This window comes from Eulemur rufifrons, chromosome 16 (assembly GCF_041146395.1).
Source record: "Eulemur rufifrons isolate Redbay chromosome 16, OSU_ERuf_1, whole genome shotgun sequence".
NCBI classification, from domain to species: Eukaryota; Metazoa; Chordata; class Mammalia; order Primates; family Lemuridae; genus Eulemur; species Eulemur rufifrons.
In genome coordinates this window covers 4508939-4528889 of record NC_090998.1, presented here as the reverse complement: position 1 = coordinate 4528889, position 19951 = coordinate 4508939, and the positions used below count along the sequence as shown (strand labels likewise).

At 36.3% G+C, this 19951-nt stretch overlaps 1 protein-coding gene across 2 annotated transcripts in view; it reads left to right on the top strand.

The window, feature by feature from the left end:
- Nucleotides 1-19951, top strand: part of PARP11 (poly(ADP-ribose) polymerase family member 11) — a 41008-nt gene that overhangs the window by 6567 nt on the left and 14490 nt on the right. The window contains exons 2-3 of one of the 2 annotated variants that reach the window (XM_069490612.1): nt 17346-17474; nt 18351-18471. In XM_069490612.1, the coding sequence (XP_069346713.1) occupies nt 17346-17474; nt 18351-18471 (250 nt within the window). Of the gene's footprint in view, nt 1-17345; nt 17475-18350; nt 18472-19951 lie in introns of those variants that run through there. The other variant, XM_069490613.1, reaches the window with a different exon arrangement.

Genomic DNA, 19951 nt, shown 5'->3' with positions numbered 1-19951 from the left:
AGGATGAAAAATATGGTAGGAAACAGAAATAAAAGATAAAGTAATGGCAATAATAATACACAGAGCCAAAGATATAGTTTATAAAGTAAAAGTTTATGAAAATGGATAAAGGAGGGTATCCGGATGGAAATATTTTACCTGCATAAAATATCTCCCTGACTGAAACGCCACACAGGTATTATATAGGGTGCATACAGGCTCCGGTTGCCAAGGGCAACGGGATTTTCATACTAACAGGCAGTTTGCTTTAGGGTCAAAGTCTCCTAAAAGGCTACTACAGATCCTTTGACTAACTCTAACTAGGGGTACAATGAGTTATAAAATCGTCTTGGGGCAAACTTCTAAGTTTTATGATAAGGCTATTACTTTAGCAACAAACAGAGACATCTTGGCTCCACTAATTGTGTTCTTGGAGACAGATGATCCCAGAAGTCAACATGGGCTGTGCTTTGTGTTAATTACTTTAACCGCATGGTTCCCTCTGGGCCCGGCTTGGGCATTAGCATATCTATCTGATTAGCTCTCATCTCCGGGGGTCCAGTTGTCAGCTCCGGCAACCTTTGGTTCTAAGGGAGGCCCGCCTTATCTTTCAAAACAGGTGAGAACAAAAGGCCCAGTTTACAGCTGTCTCTTTGAAGTAAGTGCAGCTTCTACTGACCAGCAAGACGCCCTCCTGAGACGAGGCAGCTTTTGAACTAACACATTTATTTTTTCCTTAAGACAAAGCCTTATTTGACTTCTGAAATCAAATCTTGTCTCCAGAAATACAGGGGGCATTTCTATAACTCAGTATTCTTAGGCTCAACAGAGGGCTGTTCAGATGGCAGAAATGGTGTGAGCAAAGACTCTGAGGCAGAAAGGAGCTTAGTGCTTGAGAAACAGAGAAGCCCATGTGGCTGCAGCACAGTGAACCAAGAGGCACGCCCAGGGGGTAGTAGGAACCAGGCCATATGTGGTTTTGTGGCACCTGTTTGGGATTTTGAACTTTACCTTTAGAGGACTGGCAAGTCATTGAAGGATTTTATATAGGAAGTAACATGAACATATTTGTTTAAAACACAAAAGATGACTTTGGCTGCTATCTGGAAAATGAGTTATGTATTATTAGAGCGTATGGTAGGCATAATAATGGCCTCCCAAAGAGATCCACATCCTAATTCCCAGAATCTGTGAATACGTTAAGTTATATGGCATAGGGGAAGTAATTAGCTAATCAACTGACCTTAAGATAGGGAGATTATTTTGGGGAGTAGGAATAACAAGCGTCCTTAAAAGTAGAATTTAGGGACAAAAGAAGTGGAATAAGGGAAGAAGGGTCAAAGAGATACAACTGGCTTTGGAGATGAAGGAAGAGGCTCACAAGCCAAGGTGTGTGGGTAGCTTCTAGAAGATCGAAGGCCATGGAAATAGATTGTCTCTTACAACCTTCAGAAGGAAATCAAACCCACCTTGATTTTAGCCCATTGAAACCCATGTAAAATGTCTCCAGAAATGTATGAAAATAAATCGGTGTTATTTTAAGCCACTAAGTCTGTGGTAATTTGTTCTAGCAGCAACAGAAAACTAATACAGAGGGGCATAAGGGACTATGGGAAGACCAGCTGGGAGGCTACAGCGTAGTCCAGAGTAGAGATGAAGATGACTTGGACTAAGTGGGTGGTAGTGGGGAGAGAGAGGTAGATAGTTCAAGCTCCACCGTGGATCATGAGTGTCAGGTTTCTGGCACAGGCCGCGGGGAAGAGGGAGATGTTTTCACTGAATTGGGGCAGACTGGAAAAGGGAAAGATATATGGAGGATATCAATAGTTTGGTTTTGGACCCACTAGTTTGATGTGCCTGGGAGGCATCAAGAAGGCAGTTGGGTTGGTAGGTGAGTCTGGAGCTCAGAAGAGAAGATTGGCTAGAAATTGAAATCTGGGCCTCAGCATCTGTAGATGGCCTTTAAAATTGTGAAAGTAGATGAGATCCCTAAGTGTTTTCAAACTTTCAAAACCCATGCAGACAACTGATTTTTAAACAATAAGGCAGTATTTTTCAAAATTAATGTTTTTATTCTCATTGAAAGGGTGATTTTTCACAGCCTCTTACAAAGTATTTGTATCTAATTTGAAGATAGATAGCTTGAGATGTAGGTTAGACCCAGATACTTTGATTTTTGTTTTTTACTCTGTATTTCTACCAAATTAGGAAATACCATACTACAATGATAGATTGTCAAGAATTGCAACTTGTGTTTGCTGGCTCTGTCAGGTGTTTTGGAATGTGAACATCAAACACGGACTGAGAAATTTGGTGAAGATTTGTCCCTGAAGACTATTTCTAATGCTCTTTGAGTCACCAGATTGACAAGCTTATAATATTAAACAACCATAGGGATGAATGTTTTAACCAGCCTGAATGTTTGGAAGATAGGAGTAAATGGATTCTTAAGCCAATTTTTGACTACTTCAGTCTCCGGAAAGTATTTTCTCATGTTTTGTTGTAACATTTAGATGTGTTCTTTATGTATCCACAATAGTGTAATCAGTCTCATTCTCTGAGTAAGAAACTATCAGGTTTTGGGAAGGAATCACATTTTAGCAATTGAGTCATTTACACCATAGTTTTGTGACTGAAAAATCGAGTGTTTTATTCTCAGCATTAAAAATCAGCCTTGAAGTAGGGGGTTCAGGTTATTTAAAGTTCTAAATATATATCTGCTATACTCCACTTAATCAGGCCTCTGGAAAACATAGGATTACTTCATTGGTATTGATGATCTTCAGCATCATGAAGAAATGGTTTTTATCTCACCCCTCATTTCAGAAACTCTTGTCAACACTTTTTTCCTTGACAGCCAGCAAACTCAATTGGGAAGAATAATCTTGCAAACACTGCTGTTTCTTTCCACAGCATCTGAGAGTATGCACTCTGATTAGTCAAGATTTGATGATAGTCAATTTCTGTTATTTCCTTCAATAATCATAATTAAGAAGCATATTGTTGACTCCTTACTGTTCCGTACATTTAAGGAATCATAATAATATGTTAATAGCAGCATCCTTTGTTGCTATTTCTATAGCTCATACTTTTTCGGTTTTGAATGTGTTGCACCTTTTTTCAACTCACGTCACAGCTCACAAAAGTATCATTGTTTAAATAAAAACTGTCTTCCCTTGTACTGTGAGTTTTCACTGATAAGCAGAACAAAAAGTTTTTGAATACTTTTACCTCATCACATACTATATATATATATGTGAAGGACTGATTTATATTTTCTCTATAAGTAGTTTGTCCAATTGTAAAACAAAATATATGCTGAAACACTCGTGTGATAGTAATTGCTCTTCTGTATCATGTGCCAGTGACAATACATGATGTCCAACAGAATCATTTAATAAAGAAATTTGTCAATAGCATGTTTTTCTCATGCATTAAATTTGAATTGACAAGCTTCTCGGCAATAACAAGATCTTTTACCTGTTTTAGCTGAGGAATGCCCTTCTTGTCTTGGTCCCTTCTCTATCCTTATCAACAAAGCAAATGAATTTTGGGCTTTTTGTGAAAATGATCTGAAAGTTTGCTTGGTTTTACACCACTGTATTTAGTGAATGCTAAATATGGCTGATATGAACTGACCAACAGAGACTGAACATAATGGGATCTTATAGTGAGTGGTAAGTTTAAAGAAAATAAAGGATTTTCATGAAAATCTTCATTAATCTTACATTTCAACTTTGCAAAATGTATGTAAACAAATTTATTTCATTACTTTTGCCTCTGAAGATGCCCGTAAACTGTTTTATAATCCCTGAGGACCATGTTTTGAGGATACTGAGAAAAGAGAAGAGGGGCTAGGACTGAGCCAGAAGGAACTCTAAAAGTTATAGGCTGAGTAGAAGTCAAGGTGCAAAAGAGATTGGGAATTTGTGGGCGAATATACTGATGGTCTTGATGATCTGGAGAGTGTGATGTCATAGAAACTGAGAAGAGTAATTCAGGACAGAGGGCAAACAGTGAAATGTTACGGAGAGATAAGTAAAGTGAGGGACTGAAAAATACCTATTGATAGGATTTAGTAGCAGCAAGCTTGTTAGAGGTCCTGGCATTTTTTTTTCTTTTTCTTTTAAGTGATGATGAAGTGAGAAAGGCTGGGTTAGAAGCTAGAAAAGTTACATTGGAGTGAGTATTAGAGTGTGTAGAAAATGAAGAAATAAACAGAGTGTGTAGAGAAAAAGTTATACTTAAGTCACCAAAGGAAATAAAGTGGAATCCTAAAAGCACTAAATCTGAAAGAAGATAGAAAAAGATGAAAAAGGGAACAAAAAACAAGTGGGACCTAAAAAAAAAAAAAAAAAAGCAAATTGCAAGGTTATAAACGTAAATCTAATCATATCAATAATCATACTACACATAAATGCACCAAACACCATAATTAAAAGACAGAGACTGTCAGTTTGTATTAAAAGACAAGACCTGAGTATAAGTTGTCTACAAGAAATACACTTTGAATATAAATCACAAATAGGATATAATTAAATAGAGAAAGATATATGATGCTAACACTTGTCAAGAGAGAGTGTGAGTGGTATATTAATGTTAAGGTAGATTGCAGATAATGATATTATGAAGGATAAAGAATGTAATTTCCTAATGATAAAGAGGTTACTTAATCAGAAACAATCCTAAACATTTATACATCTAATAATAAAGCTTCAATATACATGGAGCAAAACTAATACAATAGCAATAAGAAATAGAAAGATCCTCAGTTATGTCTGGAGATTTCAATAGTTTTCTCTCAATAATTGATGAAATAAGTATAATAGATAGGAAATGAACAATGAACAATGATATAGAAGACTTGAACAACACCATCAACCAGCTTGACCTACTGGACATAGAACACTCCACTCACTGACAGCTCTTTTTTTTTTTTTTTCAATTATACAGAGAACATTTAACAACATGGACCATATTGTGGGTCATAAAACATGCCTGAATACATTTAAAAGAATTCAAGTCATACATGCTTTCTGATAAAAATGGAATTAAGTTAGAAATCAATAACAGAAAGATATCTGTAAAATTCCCAAATATTTGGTATAAAAGTAACATACTTTAAGATAACCCATAGGTCAAAGAAATAAAAAGAGAAAATAGAAAGTATGAAAGCACAACATATCAAATTTGTAGGGTACTACTAAAGCAGTACTTAGAGGGAAATTTATAGCTAAATTAATGCCCATGTTGGAAAAGAAGGATTGTCACAAATCAATAAGCACAGCTTCCTTTTTAAGAAACTAGAAAAAGAAGAGAAAGTCAAACTCAAGCAGGAGTAAGGAAATAAAGGTTAGAGTAGAAATCACTGCAGCAGGAAACAATAGTGAAAAATCCATAAAACCCAAAGGTAGTTCTTTGAGAACATCAATACAGTTGATAAACCTCTAGACAGACCAGGAGAAAAAGAGAGGAGACACAATTTACCAATATTGAGAATGAGAGAGATAACATCACTACATATTCTAAAGACATTACAAGGATAATAAGGGAATATTATTAACAACTTTATATTAATAAATATTACAACTTAGATGAAATGGGCATATACCTAGAGAGACACAAACTACCAAAGCTTACTCAAAAAGAAAGAAATAACATGATTAGCCCAGTATCTATTAAAGAATTTGAATTTATAGGGAAAAAACCTATTTTCCAAGAAAATTCCAGGACCAAATGGTTTCACTGGTGAATTCCACCAAATATTTAAAGAAGAAATAATACCAATTAACACAAAAGTTTCAGGAAATTGAAGAGGAGGTAATACTTCACAACCCATTCTATGAGGCTGTTATTATTGTGATATCAAAACCCATCATAGAAAACTGCAGACCAATATCCTGGATGAACATGACTACAAAAATTCTAAACAATTTTAGCAAATTGAATCTAACAATATGTAAAAGGATGAATACATCATGACCAAGGGGTGTTCATTCCAAGAATACAAGGTCAGTTTAATATTTAAGCAGCAATCAATGTAACACCGTATAAACAAACTAAAATGAAAAACCATATGATCATTTAAATACATGCAGAAAAAACATTTGATAAAATCCAGTGTCCATTCTTCATTAAAATTTTTACAACCTAGGAATAGAAGGGAAATTGGTCAACCTAATGAGAAATGTGTGTTAACTCGGCAGGCTGGGGTTTCTCACATTCTGCGCATTCCTAAGAAAAGCTTATTTCCATGACTGTCCTTTGCTCACCTCCAGGGAACCAAGCTCTTAAAATGTTTTGTCTAATAAGAGCGTATTTACATGTCTGAGGCCTTGAGCATGCCATACCAGTTTGTCCAAACAGTTTATACTAACAATGTGATTTATGGTGAATATCTGCATTCACTCTGGGAATCTGGAGCTTCAGCAACAGGTTAGTCACCTAGGTACTGTATGTTTATGTGACTGATTCCCAGTAAAAACCCTGGACACTTAGGCTCAGGTGAACTTCCTTGGTTAGCAACACTATGTACACTTTGTCACACAGTTGCTGGGAGAATTAAGTGTGTCCCACATGACTGCACTAGGAAGGGGCACTTAGAAGCTTGTACTTGGTTTCTTTCAGACTTTACCCCCTGTGTTCTTTTCCTTTGCTGATTTTACTCTGTATCCTTTCACTGTAATAAATAACCATGAGTAGAACAACTTTGGAGTCCTGTGAGTCCTTTTAGCAAACCCCGAGGATTGTCTTTGAGACTGCTGACACGGGTATCTACAAAACATCTATATCTGATATCAACTTAATGGTAAAAGACTGACTACTTTCTCAATAAGATCAGGAACAAGGCAATGATGCCCATTCTTTATTATTGTATTAGAGATTCTAACAAATGGAAAAAGGCAAGAAAAAGGAATAACTGACATCTAGATGTTAGGAGAAGGAAGTAAAGCTGTCTTTATTTATTATAGATGATATGCTTATATAGAAAATCTGATAGAATCTTTGAAAAACTTCTAGAACTAATAAATTAGTAAGATTGCTAGATACAGGATTCATATACAAACATCAGTGTTATCTCTATATACTAGCAACATACAACCAGAAATTGTTATGCAATTCCATTTACAATAGTATCAAAAATATGAAATGCTTAGACATGAGTTGTACATAAAATGTACAAGATACGTACACTGAAAACTACAAAACATTACTGAAAAAAGTTAAAGAAGACCGAAATAAGTCAAGAGATACAATACATTCATGGGTTGGAATGCTCAATATTGTTAAGATGTCAATTCTCTCCAAATAGATTGATAGATTCAATGCAAGCCCAATCAAAATTCAAAGGACCTGGAATAGCTGAAGCAATTCAGAAAAAGAAGAACAAATTTGGAGAGCTAACACTACCTGATTTAAAGATTTGGTATGAAACTACAGCAATTTAAACAGTGTATAGTATTGGCATCAAGATAGGGAAATTAATTAATGGAACAGAATAGAATCAAGAAATAGACCTGCAGACATAGATAACTGAATTTTTTTATAAAGGTAAGATTTAGTGGGAAAAGAACAGTTGCTTTAACAAATGATGCTGAAACAATTGGATGCCCATATGCAAAGAAAAAAAAGAACTTCCTGCCATACTTTGCACCATATAAAAATTAACTATTAATAAAAATGGGCCATAGACCTAAATGCAGAACCTAAAACTAGAGGTTTCCAGGAGAAAAATCATTGTGGCATTAGCTAGGCAAAGATTTTCTAAACTATGATACCAGAACCATGATCCATAAAAGAAAAAAATGATAAAATGGACTTCATCAAAATGAAAACTTCTCACGTTGAAAACATACTGTTAGGAGAGTAAAAAGCCACAGACTGGAGAAAGTATTTATAAAGCATGTATCTGATAAATGACTTGTGCCTAGAATTTATTAAGAACTCTCACATCTCAAGAAAAAGAAAACAATCCAATTTTTAAAAATGAGCTAAAGATTTGAACAGACACTACACCAAAGAAGATAAACAGATGGAAAATAAGTACATGAAAAGATGTTCAATATTATTAATCATTAGGGAAATGCAAATTAAAACCACAATACTCCACATCTATCTATGAGACTGGCAAAAATTTAAAAGGGCCCTAATCCCATTCATGACCTACCTCCAAGTATCATCACATTGGGGTTAAAGTTCCAACATATGAATTTGGGGGAACACAAACATTCAGTCTATAGTATTCTGCCCCTGCTCCCATTCATGTTCTTGCATGCAAAATACATCATTCCATCCCAATCAGCCGAAAGTCTTACCTCTCACCAGTGTAAAGTTCAACATCTCATCTAAATATCATCTAAATCAAATATGGGTGAGACTCAAGATATGATTATCCTGAAGCAAATTCTCCTCCAGCTGTGACCCTGTGAAACCAAACATGTTACATACTTTGCAAATACAATGGTGGGATAGTCATAGATAGCATTCCTACTCCAAAGGTGAGAAAAAGGAAAGAAGAACAGGGTGACAAGTCCCATGAGATCTTAAGGCCAGAAAATAATCCTGTTTGGCTTGATGTCTGCCTTCCAGGCCCAATGGGGTGGAGATATTACCTTCTGGACCCACTGAAGGTGAGTGGTCTCAACCCCAGGGCTTTGAGTGGTCCGACCCTCGTGGGCCATCTGGCCTGTTGAAAGCCAGGCATGGTCCCCCTTTTTGAATCAAAGAGGCAGCCCTGATGACCTGTGAATTGCTTTTAGGGTCATTTTTCCATTGTCTTTAAGACTAGCACACATTTGTGGCTAAATAGCTTTATGGTACCATCCTATAAAATCCAAGAAGTCCAACACCCTTCCTTCATTCCTTCCTATGCACTTTTTCTTCAGTTCAGACTGGCAGTTTTCCAGCTGGAGTGGCTGATTAAGTCCATGGTTCATACCCATACTAATGTTATGAAATGGTCATTTTGCCACACCCTTAGTGTTGTCTCCTGAACAGACATTCTCTTTCTTTTCAATACGGACAGGTTGAAAATTTTCTAAATCTTTTAAGTACTGATTCCGTTTTGCATAACAATTCTGTCTTTAAATTATTTCTCTCTTCTTGAATTTTACTATAAGCAGTCAGGAGAAGCCAGGGTGCTCACTTTGTTTAGAGATTTCTTTAGCCAAATATCCAATTTCATTACTTGTAAGTTCTTTTCTACCTTCCATAAAACACTAGAACATGAACACAATTTAGCCAAGTTCTTTGCCACTGTATAACAAGGATTGTCTTTTTTCCAGTATCTATTTTGTTCCTCATTTCCATCTCAGCCTTCATCAGAATGGCCTTTATCGGTCATATTTCTACCAACATTCTGTTCAGGATTACTTAGGTATTCTCTAAGAAGATTGAGGCTTCCTCTAAAGCTCTTCTCTTTTCTTTCTGGGCTCTCACCAGAATTGCCCTTAATGGTCCACTTATGGCAATGTAGGATTTTCCTAGCGTGTACTTCACAACTCCTCCAGTTCCAAAGCCACTGTCACATTTTTAGGTATTTGATAGAGCAGCATCCTACTTCTGGTAACAATTTCTGTCTTAATCCATTTGGGCCTAATCCATTCACGTATAACAAAATACCACAGACTGGGTGGTTTATAAACAACAGAAATTAGTTTTCACAGTATTAGAGTCTGAGAAGTCTAAGATCAAGGCTCCCTCAGATTCATTGTCTAGTGAAGGTCTGCTTCCTTGTGTACAGATGGCCACTGTCTTGCTATGTCCTTACGTGGTGGACAGGACAGGAAAGTACTCTGGGGTCTCTTATTAGGGTACTACAAGTTGAGCATCCCTAATCAAAAATCAAAAATCCAGAATGCTCCAAAATGTTTTAGGTGCCAAGATGACACTCGAAGTTAGAACCTTCCAAATTTTTTTATGATCATTGTTTGCTTGGTATATATTTTCATCCTTTCACTTTCTACTGATTTATATCTTTGAATTTGAAATGTATTCCTGTAGACAACATATAGCTGGATTTTTAAAAAATCTGATCTGGAAATTTATTGATTAATTCACTCACATTTTAAAATGTTTCCTCCAGAGTCATCCGCCCCATCCCTAGTTTTTGTCTTAGAAGTCTCTCTTTGATTTTATAAATTGACATGATTTCTTGTTCTGGTATGAATGCAGACTTGCTCTACTCCTTCAGTACGCCCATCACACGTTTTCATCATGTTGTCTGTAGGCACATTTTCTGCAGTATTAACATCATCATCTTCATCGTCACTGTTATTACAGTCATCTTGATTCAGGACCATTTGAGCTGTTGCACCATTGATTAATGAATGAACAACTGGAGCCTCATTATCAATGTTAAAAACTTACTGGTGGACTCTGAAGATATATATATATATATATATATATATCCATATGTAAGGAGGTCATACATCATTTTTTTCTCATCTGACATATAATTTCTTCAAAGTCACACTGAACTCATCATCATCACTGAACATAGTCACAGACGAGAGGTTGTATCAGACATGAACAACTGTGTTTTTAGTAACTGTATTCCAAGTATTGGGAACAGCATATATGACGTCCTTCATGCTAAACTCCTTTTGAAGATCTGCACACCCATGCCTCTGTTCACGCTGCTAGCATGCTATTCAAGAAAGTGTTCATCACTTTCAACATAGAACTTTAACAGTTTATCCTTCTGTTTCTTCAGCTCATGTATGGTGGTTATCCTAACACCATACTCTTCTGTAAAATGTTTCACACTTACACCACTATTCAGTTTCTCCAACAGTTTGACTTTCTGTCCTAAAGATAAACATAAACGCTTCATTTTTTTTTTTTATCACCATGACCCATAGGGCTATCTGCAGGCCTTTTTGACTTCTTAACAATATCTTTTTACCACAGAACAGAGAATAAACAAAAAAATACAGTGAGTAATGCTGGTAGGTCTTGGCCTCATTGGGGGCATCTTAAGGAACCTGCCATTGTTGTGTCCGGCCTACACATGTGCCACTTTATTACCTTTTGCTTGCATGGGGGAATCTGGGCATACATGTGAGGAAAAGATATATCACAGCTGAAAGAGGCTGGGAAGGTCCTTTTTCCCTTGAATAAACTGTGTTGTACTTCTTCATTTTGACTGCAACCCATCACATGAGGTTAGGTATAGAATTTTCCATCTGTGGTGTCATGTCAGCACTCAAAAAATTTCAATTTTGGAGCATTTCTGATTCAGATTTTTGGATTAGGGATGCTCAACCTATACTGCTACATATATTATGTCTATATATGTTACAAACACAAAAATACGTTTCTATTATCATTACTTTATATAATCTTCCTTTTTTACAGAAGCTGTTAGAAGAAAGGAGAGCAAGTATATATATAGTTTGTTACATTAACCTTCTTGCTTACCCTTTCTGATTCTCTTTTCTTCATGTGGATTTGTGTTACTATCTGGTGTAATTTCCTTGCTGCAATATAGCTTTATTCTCACCTGCCTCCTTAGTGCTGTGATGGTCAAATATATTACAATTCTGTATGTTATAGGCCTAGTGATACAATTAAATACATACTGTTTTTAAAATTGATACATAATGGATGTACATGTCTTCAGAATATATGTGATAATTTAATACATTATATGTGTGCAGATCAAATCAGAGTAATTGGGATATCTATCACCTTAAATATTGATCTTTATGCTAGAAACATTCAAATTATTCCCTTCTAGCTATTTTGAGATGTATAGATTATTGTAAACTATTGTAACCCTGCTGATCTATAGACTGCTAGGTCTTATTTCTTCTATCTAACTGTATATTTGTACTCATTATCAACTTCTATTAATCCTCTCCTCCCCCAGCCCTTCCCATCTCTGGTAACCACCAGTCTACTCTGTATCTTCATTTTTAGCTTCCACATATGAGAACATGTGATTTTTGTCTTTTTGTGCATGGTTTATTTCACTTAACATGAAGACCTCCAGTTCCATCCATGTTATTGGGAATCCTTTCTTTTTATGGCTGAATACTCTTCCATTGTGTGTATATATTACATTTTCTTTATCCATTCATCCATTTATGGATACTTAGGTTGATTCCATATCTTGGCTATTGTGAAAAGTGCTGTAATAAACATGGGAGTGTAGATATCTCTTCAATGTATTGAGTCCCTCTTTTGGATGTATACCCAGTAGTAAAATTGCTGGATCATATGGTAGCTCTATTTTTAGTTTTGGAGGAACCTCTACACAGTTTTCCATACTGACTATACTAATTTACATTCTCACCAACTGGATGTGAGTGTTCCCCTTTCTCCACATGCTTGCTAGCATCCGTTATTCCCTGTCTTTTTGATAAAAGCCATTTTAACTGGGGTGAGATTATATCTCACTGTGGTTTTGATTTGTATTTCTCTGATAATTAGTGATGTTGAGCATTTCCTCATGGACCTGTTGGCCATTTGTATGTCTTCTTTTGAGAAATGTCTATTCAGGTCTTTTGCCCACTTTTTAAATTGGATTGCCTTTTTTCTTTCTTTCTTTCTTTCTTTTTTTTTTTTTTTTGCTCTTGCGTTATTTGAGCTCCTTATGTATTCTGATTATTAATTCCTTGTCAGATGGGTAGTTTGCAGATATTTTCTCCCATTCTGTGGGTTGTCTCTTCACTTTGTTGGTTATTTCCTTTGCTGTGCAGAAGCTTTTTAAAAGATTGATGTAATCTCAGTTGCCTATTTTTGCTTCAGTTGACTGTGCTTTTGAGATTTTACACAAAAAAAATGAATGAAAGTTTTCAAGTCTGCCCTTTGTCTTGCTCTGATCACTGTTGAGTGGATGCAGCCTGGTGCTTTTGCATAGCCTCTCCAACTCCCAAGGCTTGCCCGTGAGCTCTTGAGCTCTTCTTGATTATCTCTGGTTCTTTCTCTGTGTTAAACTTCTGCCTGCTCTGCCATTCTGCTTATACTAGAAGTACTAGTCTTCCTTAATTGTTTTTCATCAAGATCTCTACTGTTTTCAATAATGCCCTTGGGCTTGGGCTTCTCTACCCTCTGTCCAAAATAAAGTCAGTCCTCTCTGGCAGAGATAAGGAGCTCTTGTCCTTATGACCTGCCTTTTCCCCTGAGCAGAATCACTGTGGAGCTGCACCTGGAGCTGGGAGTGGGAGCCTTCTTTTCCCTTCTTTTCTTTGAGTGGGCACTGGGGTGGTGGTAACAGCCCCTGGTCTTCTTGGCTTGCTGCTCCCGGCATGAAATTTCTACTGTGGGAGCCAACTGAGGTGGTGCCGGTCAGGACCCAGTGTTCTCAGCCTGCTGGACCTGGAATAGACCTTTCACCACTTGAGTGGGAGATGAGTAGGGGAAGGGGGAAAGAGATGGGTCCTGTGTCATCTGCCCAGAATGGAGCTTCTGCACATCTGAGCAGAGGGATGAGAAACAACAGAATCCTGTCCTTCCCAGGGTAAAACTAGCCACAGTTTTGGAGCTGGAGGGAGAAGGAGCCCCTGTCTTTTGGCTGCACACACCAGAGGAAGAGATTCAATAACACAGAACTGGTGGGATGGGGTTATTACAGATAGTTACTCAAATGCCACTCTCACCTGATGTGAGGTTTAGTAAATTTTCTTGAATGAATGTTTCCCCATTTGCTGTGTGTCCTTAGGACAATTTCTGGAGACTAAATTTTTAAAAAAAAATTACTTTTAACAGTTTTTAAAAAGTGGTTTTGCTGGGGAGAAAGAGTCCACTGGGCTCTTCACACTGTCATTCTGGAAGTTCTGCTCCATTTTTATGCTTTCATTTTTTTTAATTAAAAAAAATTTTTATATGAAGGGGTAGTGAGGAGGGGGGATTCAATTTCCTTTTTTTTTTTTTTTTGGACAGAGTCTTGGTCTTGCTCAGGCTGGTCTCGAACTTCTGAGCTCAAGGGATCCTCCTGCCTCAGCCTCCTGAGTAGCTGTGACTACAGGCGCACACCACCACACCCAGCTAATTTTTTCTATTTTTGGTAGAGACTGGATCTTGTTCTTCCGTAGGCTGGTCTCAAACTCCTGAGCTCAAGCAATCCTCCCACCTTGGCCTTCCATGGTGCTAATATTACAAGCCACCACACCCGGCCCATTTTTATGCTTTTAATATCAGGTTTTGAATCTTATTTATGTAGCGGCAAGCAAATTTTTATTACCAAATATGATTTCCTCAAGGTATCATATTTATACTAAGAAAATAAATTATACTTTGTTGTAATAAACTTATCAGAAAACTTGTAACCAATCTGGAAGGCAGCATTATTTTCCTCAGGATTTTGACTTTAAACTCATTTTCCACACAGCTTTTCGATTTTCTGATCCAGGCTGACTATTCGCAGGGTCTGTAAATAACATTATAGACAAGTTCTACCAGTGTACCAATTGCATTTGAAAATTTGCAAAATCCTTTGCCACTTTATATTAGTTTTTTATTTTCTTCACAGCCTGCTGTGCAGGAAGTGTCATAATCTTCCAGTTAAAAACAGGAAAAATATGACATTATTACTGAACTAGTTCATTCATCTAACATTATTAAATGCCTACTCCATGGCCTATAACTTGTGCTTGTTCTTTTTATTACCTATAAATGTATTCTAGCCTAGAGCCATTATTACTGTGATTATATTAATAGTATTCCAAAGTTATTAATTTAAATTTGACTTACTCTTTGAGCCTAATTATGCAAAATAACCATTTGTTTGGAGAGAAAATTACTGTAGAAAATTGTAAGATTTAGCTTTATGAATGCGTCTTTTGAAAGAAAGCCAGAGCATCTGTGAAGCAAGGCAATTCAGTTAAGCCTTGGCGACAGGAGAGAATAAATGACTGTCCATGTGTGCACGTGAGGCGGTGGGAAGAACTGGCGCTCAGAAGGCCTTGGGTGTTTCTTTAATCTTCTCTGTACGCTAAAGCTGTGGTTCTAGACAAAATAATTGTAGCGTACTCTGCTTTGATTTTTTCCCCTGACTTTAATTGGGAAATAATGACTTCTCTCTCCTGCATGTTGGGTTGTAAAAGAAAAAGTATAAGTTGACAAAAAATTTTATAAAATTTGAAGTGCTTTAGAAATGTTTAATACAGTGATTCCTGTCTAAAGGGCTATCGTCTCTAAAATAGTGGTAAATCTAAGATGGATCTGTCCTAGGTCCCAGTCTGATGCTACTTATGACAGAAAGTTCTCAAAGGACTTTGCTAAAAACATTTTCATTTGCAAACTTCCCTAAAACGAGGACTTAGGGACAATGTTATATAGCAGAACATACATGTTGCATGTATGCCATATGAAGAGTACTTTTTTATTTTCCATACCTTTTTCTAACAGAGAAAAAAAAGAATTCATAAACCAAATATTTATCTTAACTATTACCTTCAAACTTATCCTTCTAAATTTTTCTGGTTATTTTCAGAAGAAAAGCTCAATTTCAGTCACTCTTGCTTTCTCTTTCCCTCACAGTGAAATGGCCAAATGACATGAACAGTCATAGAAGGAAGAAGCGGGAGTTGTGAATAGTTAACTGGACAGTTGATCTTAAATTTAAAATCGTTGTCTTTATTATGTGGTTAAAATATAGAAGGTAAATAGCCGGTCCTAAACCTGAAGCTCTTGATCCTAGGGTGTTCTATTTTTCTATTTCTTAGCACCTATCAACTTTAAAAGATGAAGGGAAAAAAAAATAATCATAAAGCATTCTTTGGAGTTTTCAAACATGAATAAAAAATAACAAACCTCTTCATTGAGCTCAGCTACCATAGTTGGTACTTTACTGCATTATCTCATTCATTTTTAACAACCCAAAGAGAAATCAAGGGTCTAATTATCCATTTTGCAAAGAGAAAACTGTGGCCTAGACAAGGAATAGAAATTTATCCCAGGTTACACAGCCTCTAGAAATAGGATGGACATTTTATATAATGAAATTAAAAATAAATATTTTCCAAATCAGTAATACGTATTCTTTATAAAAAAATCAAAGATATAGCAAATCAAATTTTTAAGAAAACATATATAGGTTTGTATGTGTGTATATGATTATATACACATACACACATGCACGTGTGTGCGTGCACACACACACACAGAGGTATCTGAAAGATACATAGTAAATTGATAACATCGGTTAACTTTGAAAGAAGCAAGGTGAGAAGGTACCAGGAATGGAAGTGATGATCAAAAATATCTTTAGTTTTATCTTAAATGTTCTGATTTTTTTGCAGGGAGAATGTTTTTATATATTAGTCATGCAAATTTTAAGTTAATGATTTAAAAACTCTTAAAGAATAAGGACAGGAAACTGAATACCAGATTAAGTTTAATCTTCTTTAACCAGCCTCTTTGTTCCCTTTCTAGGGACTTCTTCATTACAATACCCAACCAAGAATGCTTAATAATTTTCAAAGAATGTGTATATAAGTTAATTGGTATAGTAAAATTATAAAATCATGTATAATGAAGTATAAGGTACTATATCATGGTGGCTAAGTGCACAGACCCTGGAGCCAGAATGCCTGAGTTTGAATCTTGGCTTCCTCATTGTGTGACCTCTCTGTGCCTTAGTTTCCTCATTTGTAAGTTTAGGTGAATAATAGTACTTATATAGGTTGTTGAGAGGCCTAAATGAATTATCATCTGTATAGTACTTAGAACTGTACTTTGCACAGTAAGAGCCATATAAAGGTTAACTATTATTATTTTCATCCTAACGCTTACAAAAATGATGACAAATTGTTGTATGTATTAATACATCCAGACATTTTTCTGTGTGTATATACATACACACATATATTCATACACACACATACACAGATATTCACATGGGTAAATATAGACATGCATTTATTACGATTGGATCATACTATTTCTATTTTTGTAAACTTCTTTTGTACTCAACACCATATATTAATATTATTCCATGCCATTAAATGAAATAATGACTGTTTAAAACATAAATTAGATGCTTTTGGTCTTAACTAGTTGGGATGGCATGGATCCTTTTGACCAAATACATGCACATATGATAAAATTAAAATTTCTTGGAGCTATATTGAAAACCCGAAGTACTTATTGATGTTGATATAGCTTACTTAAATGGTTAATAGGTGTCAGTGTATCCTACCTAGGATGATTATTATTTGCCTGACTTGTCAAGCAATGATATTCAACATGTTAAGTGTTTATCTTCGGAGTCAATATGCAAGATAGAATGCTGTTTTTAAAGTGTTGCTGTGGGAAAGACACTTGAGCGCCATTCTTTGTAATGAAGTAAAATGATCTATAAGAAGTACATTTATTATTAATAGAATTACTTTTTCCTTCATCTCTTTCTGGCTTTTCAGGAGATGTTTCACAAAGCAGAAGAATTCTTTTCCAAAACAACAGAGAGTGAAATAGATGACATGGACACATCAGACACCCAGTGGGGCTGGTTCTACTTGGCAGAATGTGGGAAGTGGCACATGTTTCAGGTATGTCCTTTCCTTGAATTTCACAGAAGGGATTTAGAGCCACTTAGCAACATCTTGCTGATGTATAAAATGAGTATGAGCGCAGAACTTGAAATCAGACCTTAAGGAAATCAAATAGCTTAACTAAAAGAAAAGTTAGAAATTCTTCTGGTCCTTTTCCTTTTCTTTTCCCCAGGTTTTCACAATCATTTATTTAGAAGAAACAGTATGTGTTTACTGTGTGTACAGAGAGTGAATGTGACTGAGAGTTGCATGGTATCAGTACATCTGAGCAACTCGAAGTTTGATTTGGTGGACAGAGAGAAAGGGAAGAACAAATCCATATTAAACACCTTCTGTACGCCAGGTATTATGTTAGGTGTTGCACATTTATTTTCTCCTTTACCCTCACAATCACTCTGAAACAGGTGTTAACACTCTGTTTTAAAGTCAAAGAAAGTGAAACTCAGAAAAGTTAACGTAATTTGCCCAGGGTCACACAGCTAGTTAAGCTGAAATTTGAACCCATACTCAAAAACCTGTAGTCTTTTTTTTTTTTTTTTAACTTTACCAAGCTGTTTAAAGAAGATTTCCTTTGAGCCACTTAGTGTAATTATTGGAATAATTTGTAAAAATTGTAATAATCTGGAAAAAGGGACTATAACCAGTTGTTGAAGGGGACCGTGACCAGTTGTTGTTTCTTCACTGGAAATCCTTAAACCATTTTTAATATGCTGGCTTAGTTGTGAACCTCCCTGTGTGCTGGGAACTAGAACAGGTGATTAGTAAGTTTCCTTTGTCCCTCCATTCCCTGTCGCTGTGACCACAGTAGCACCTCTGTGGCCAAGTCATTAATGTGAACAGCTGGTAAATGACACTTTCTGGTTTGTCTTAAAGCCGGATACCAACATTCAGTGTTCAGTTAGCAGTGAAGATATCGAAAAAAGCTTCAAAACAAACCCTTGTGGCTCCATTTGTTTTACTACTTCCAAATTCAGCTACAAGATAGACTTTGCAGGTATGTTTTTTTCCCTAATAGTTGTGTGTTTTAGTATATTGATATGATAAAATCTATAGCTCTGAAGATCAGGATTAGTTGATACATTTGCAAACAGTGAAGTAAATCCTCTTTGTTATACACAAAAATACCTCTATAAAAATTCAGGATTTAAAATCATCTTGAGCAACATTGCCTTTTATAAAGGCATGTTTATATGTTTATATATATTAATGTATGTAAGATTGTCATATATTTTAAGTTCATGTAATACTTATCTTCTAAAGAGCACAAAACACTTTTTAGCAATTGTGTTCATCCCATCAGTCTTTTGAAATAGGTAGGAACCTTTTTATTTTAAGGATCAAACTGAGATGTTAAGTGAGAAAGTCATAGGTAGCTGGTGATAGTTTCGAGACCAAAGTTTAGCTGAATGACCTTTCTCTTGGTGTCTTTGTCAGAAAACTCTTTCCTTAATGGACATTGCCTCTGCCATTTTCTGATTTCATGGACTGTTTCACAGATTGGTCATCTAATAATAATTTAGAAATCAGCCCCACTTTGGATTTCATCTGTGATGTAGGGACATGTTTTTAGGTATCCCATGAACAACATGCTGGATTCATCCCCTCCAGTTTCAAGGTGCTAGCATCAGCAGTTTATTGCTTAGAGGAAAATAAAACCTGGGTGAGAAGCTTTCTTAATAAAAGTACATTTGGTTGCTACACAGGTTAGTCCTTTAGCTGTTCTTTCCCGATTTCTGTGAGTAATGTCTTTATGACAGTGCGTAGTGGGTTGTGGTTGGGTAAGGTGGTGAAACCTTAGGAAATTCCCTTGGATGAACCAAGGCCCAGAAGTGGTAAAGGGGGTTTGTCCCAGTAGGGGGTTGATGCAACCAAATATGTAATGTTTATTTTCTCACCGAAGTTGTTTTTCTGCCCCTTTTTTATTATCAAGAGTTAAAACCACTAGATTCTTACTCCTGACTAACCATACCTTTTTTAAAATGATATTAAGCAAATAAGCTACCTTTAAGAGGGTCCTGACATTTATCCTTCTGCTACAGTCTAGGCAGAACGTGTCCAATAGACATTTTTAGTCTTCTATACAGGTGCTAATTTTAAAGCAGTACGGAAACAGAACCAGACACAAGGCTTTACACAGAGCAGTGGTCCCCAACCTTTTTAGCATCAGGGACCAGTTTCATGGAAGACAATTTTTCCACAGACTGGGGGATGGTTTTGGGATGGTTCAAGTATATTACATTTATTGTGCAGTCAGACCTCTCTCCTAGTGATTATCTGTATTTGCAGCTGCTCCCCAGTGCTAGCATCACCAACTCAGCTCCACCTCAGACCATCAGGCATTAGATTCTCACAAGGAGCGCACAACCTAGATCCCTCGCATGTGCACTTTACAGTAGGGTTTGCGCTCCTATGAAACTCTAATGCTGCTGCTGACCTGACAGGAGGCGGAGCTTATGCAGTGATGTGAGCGATGG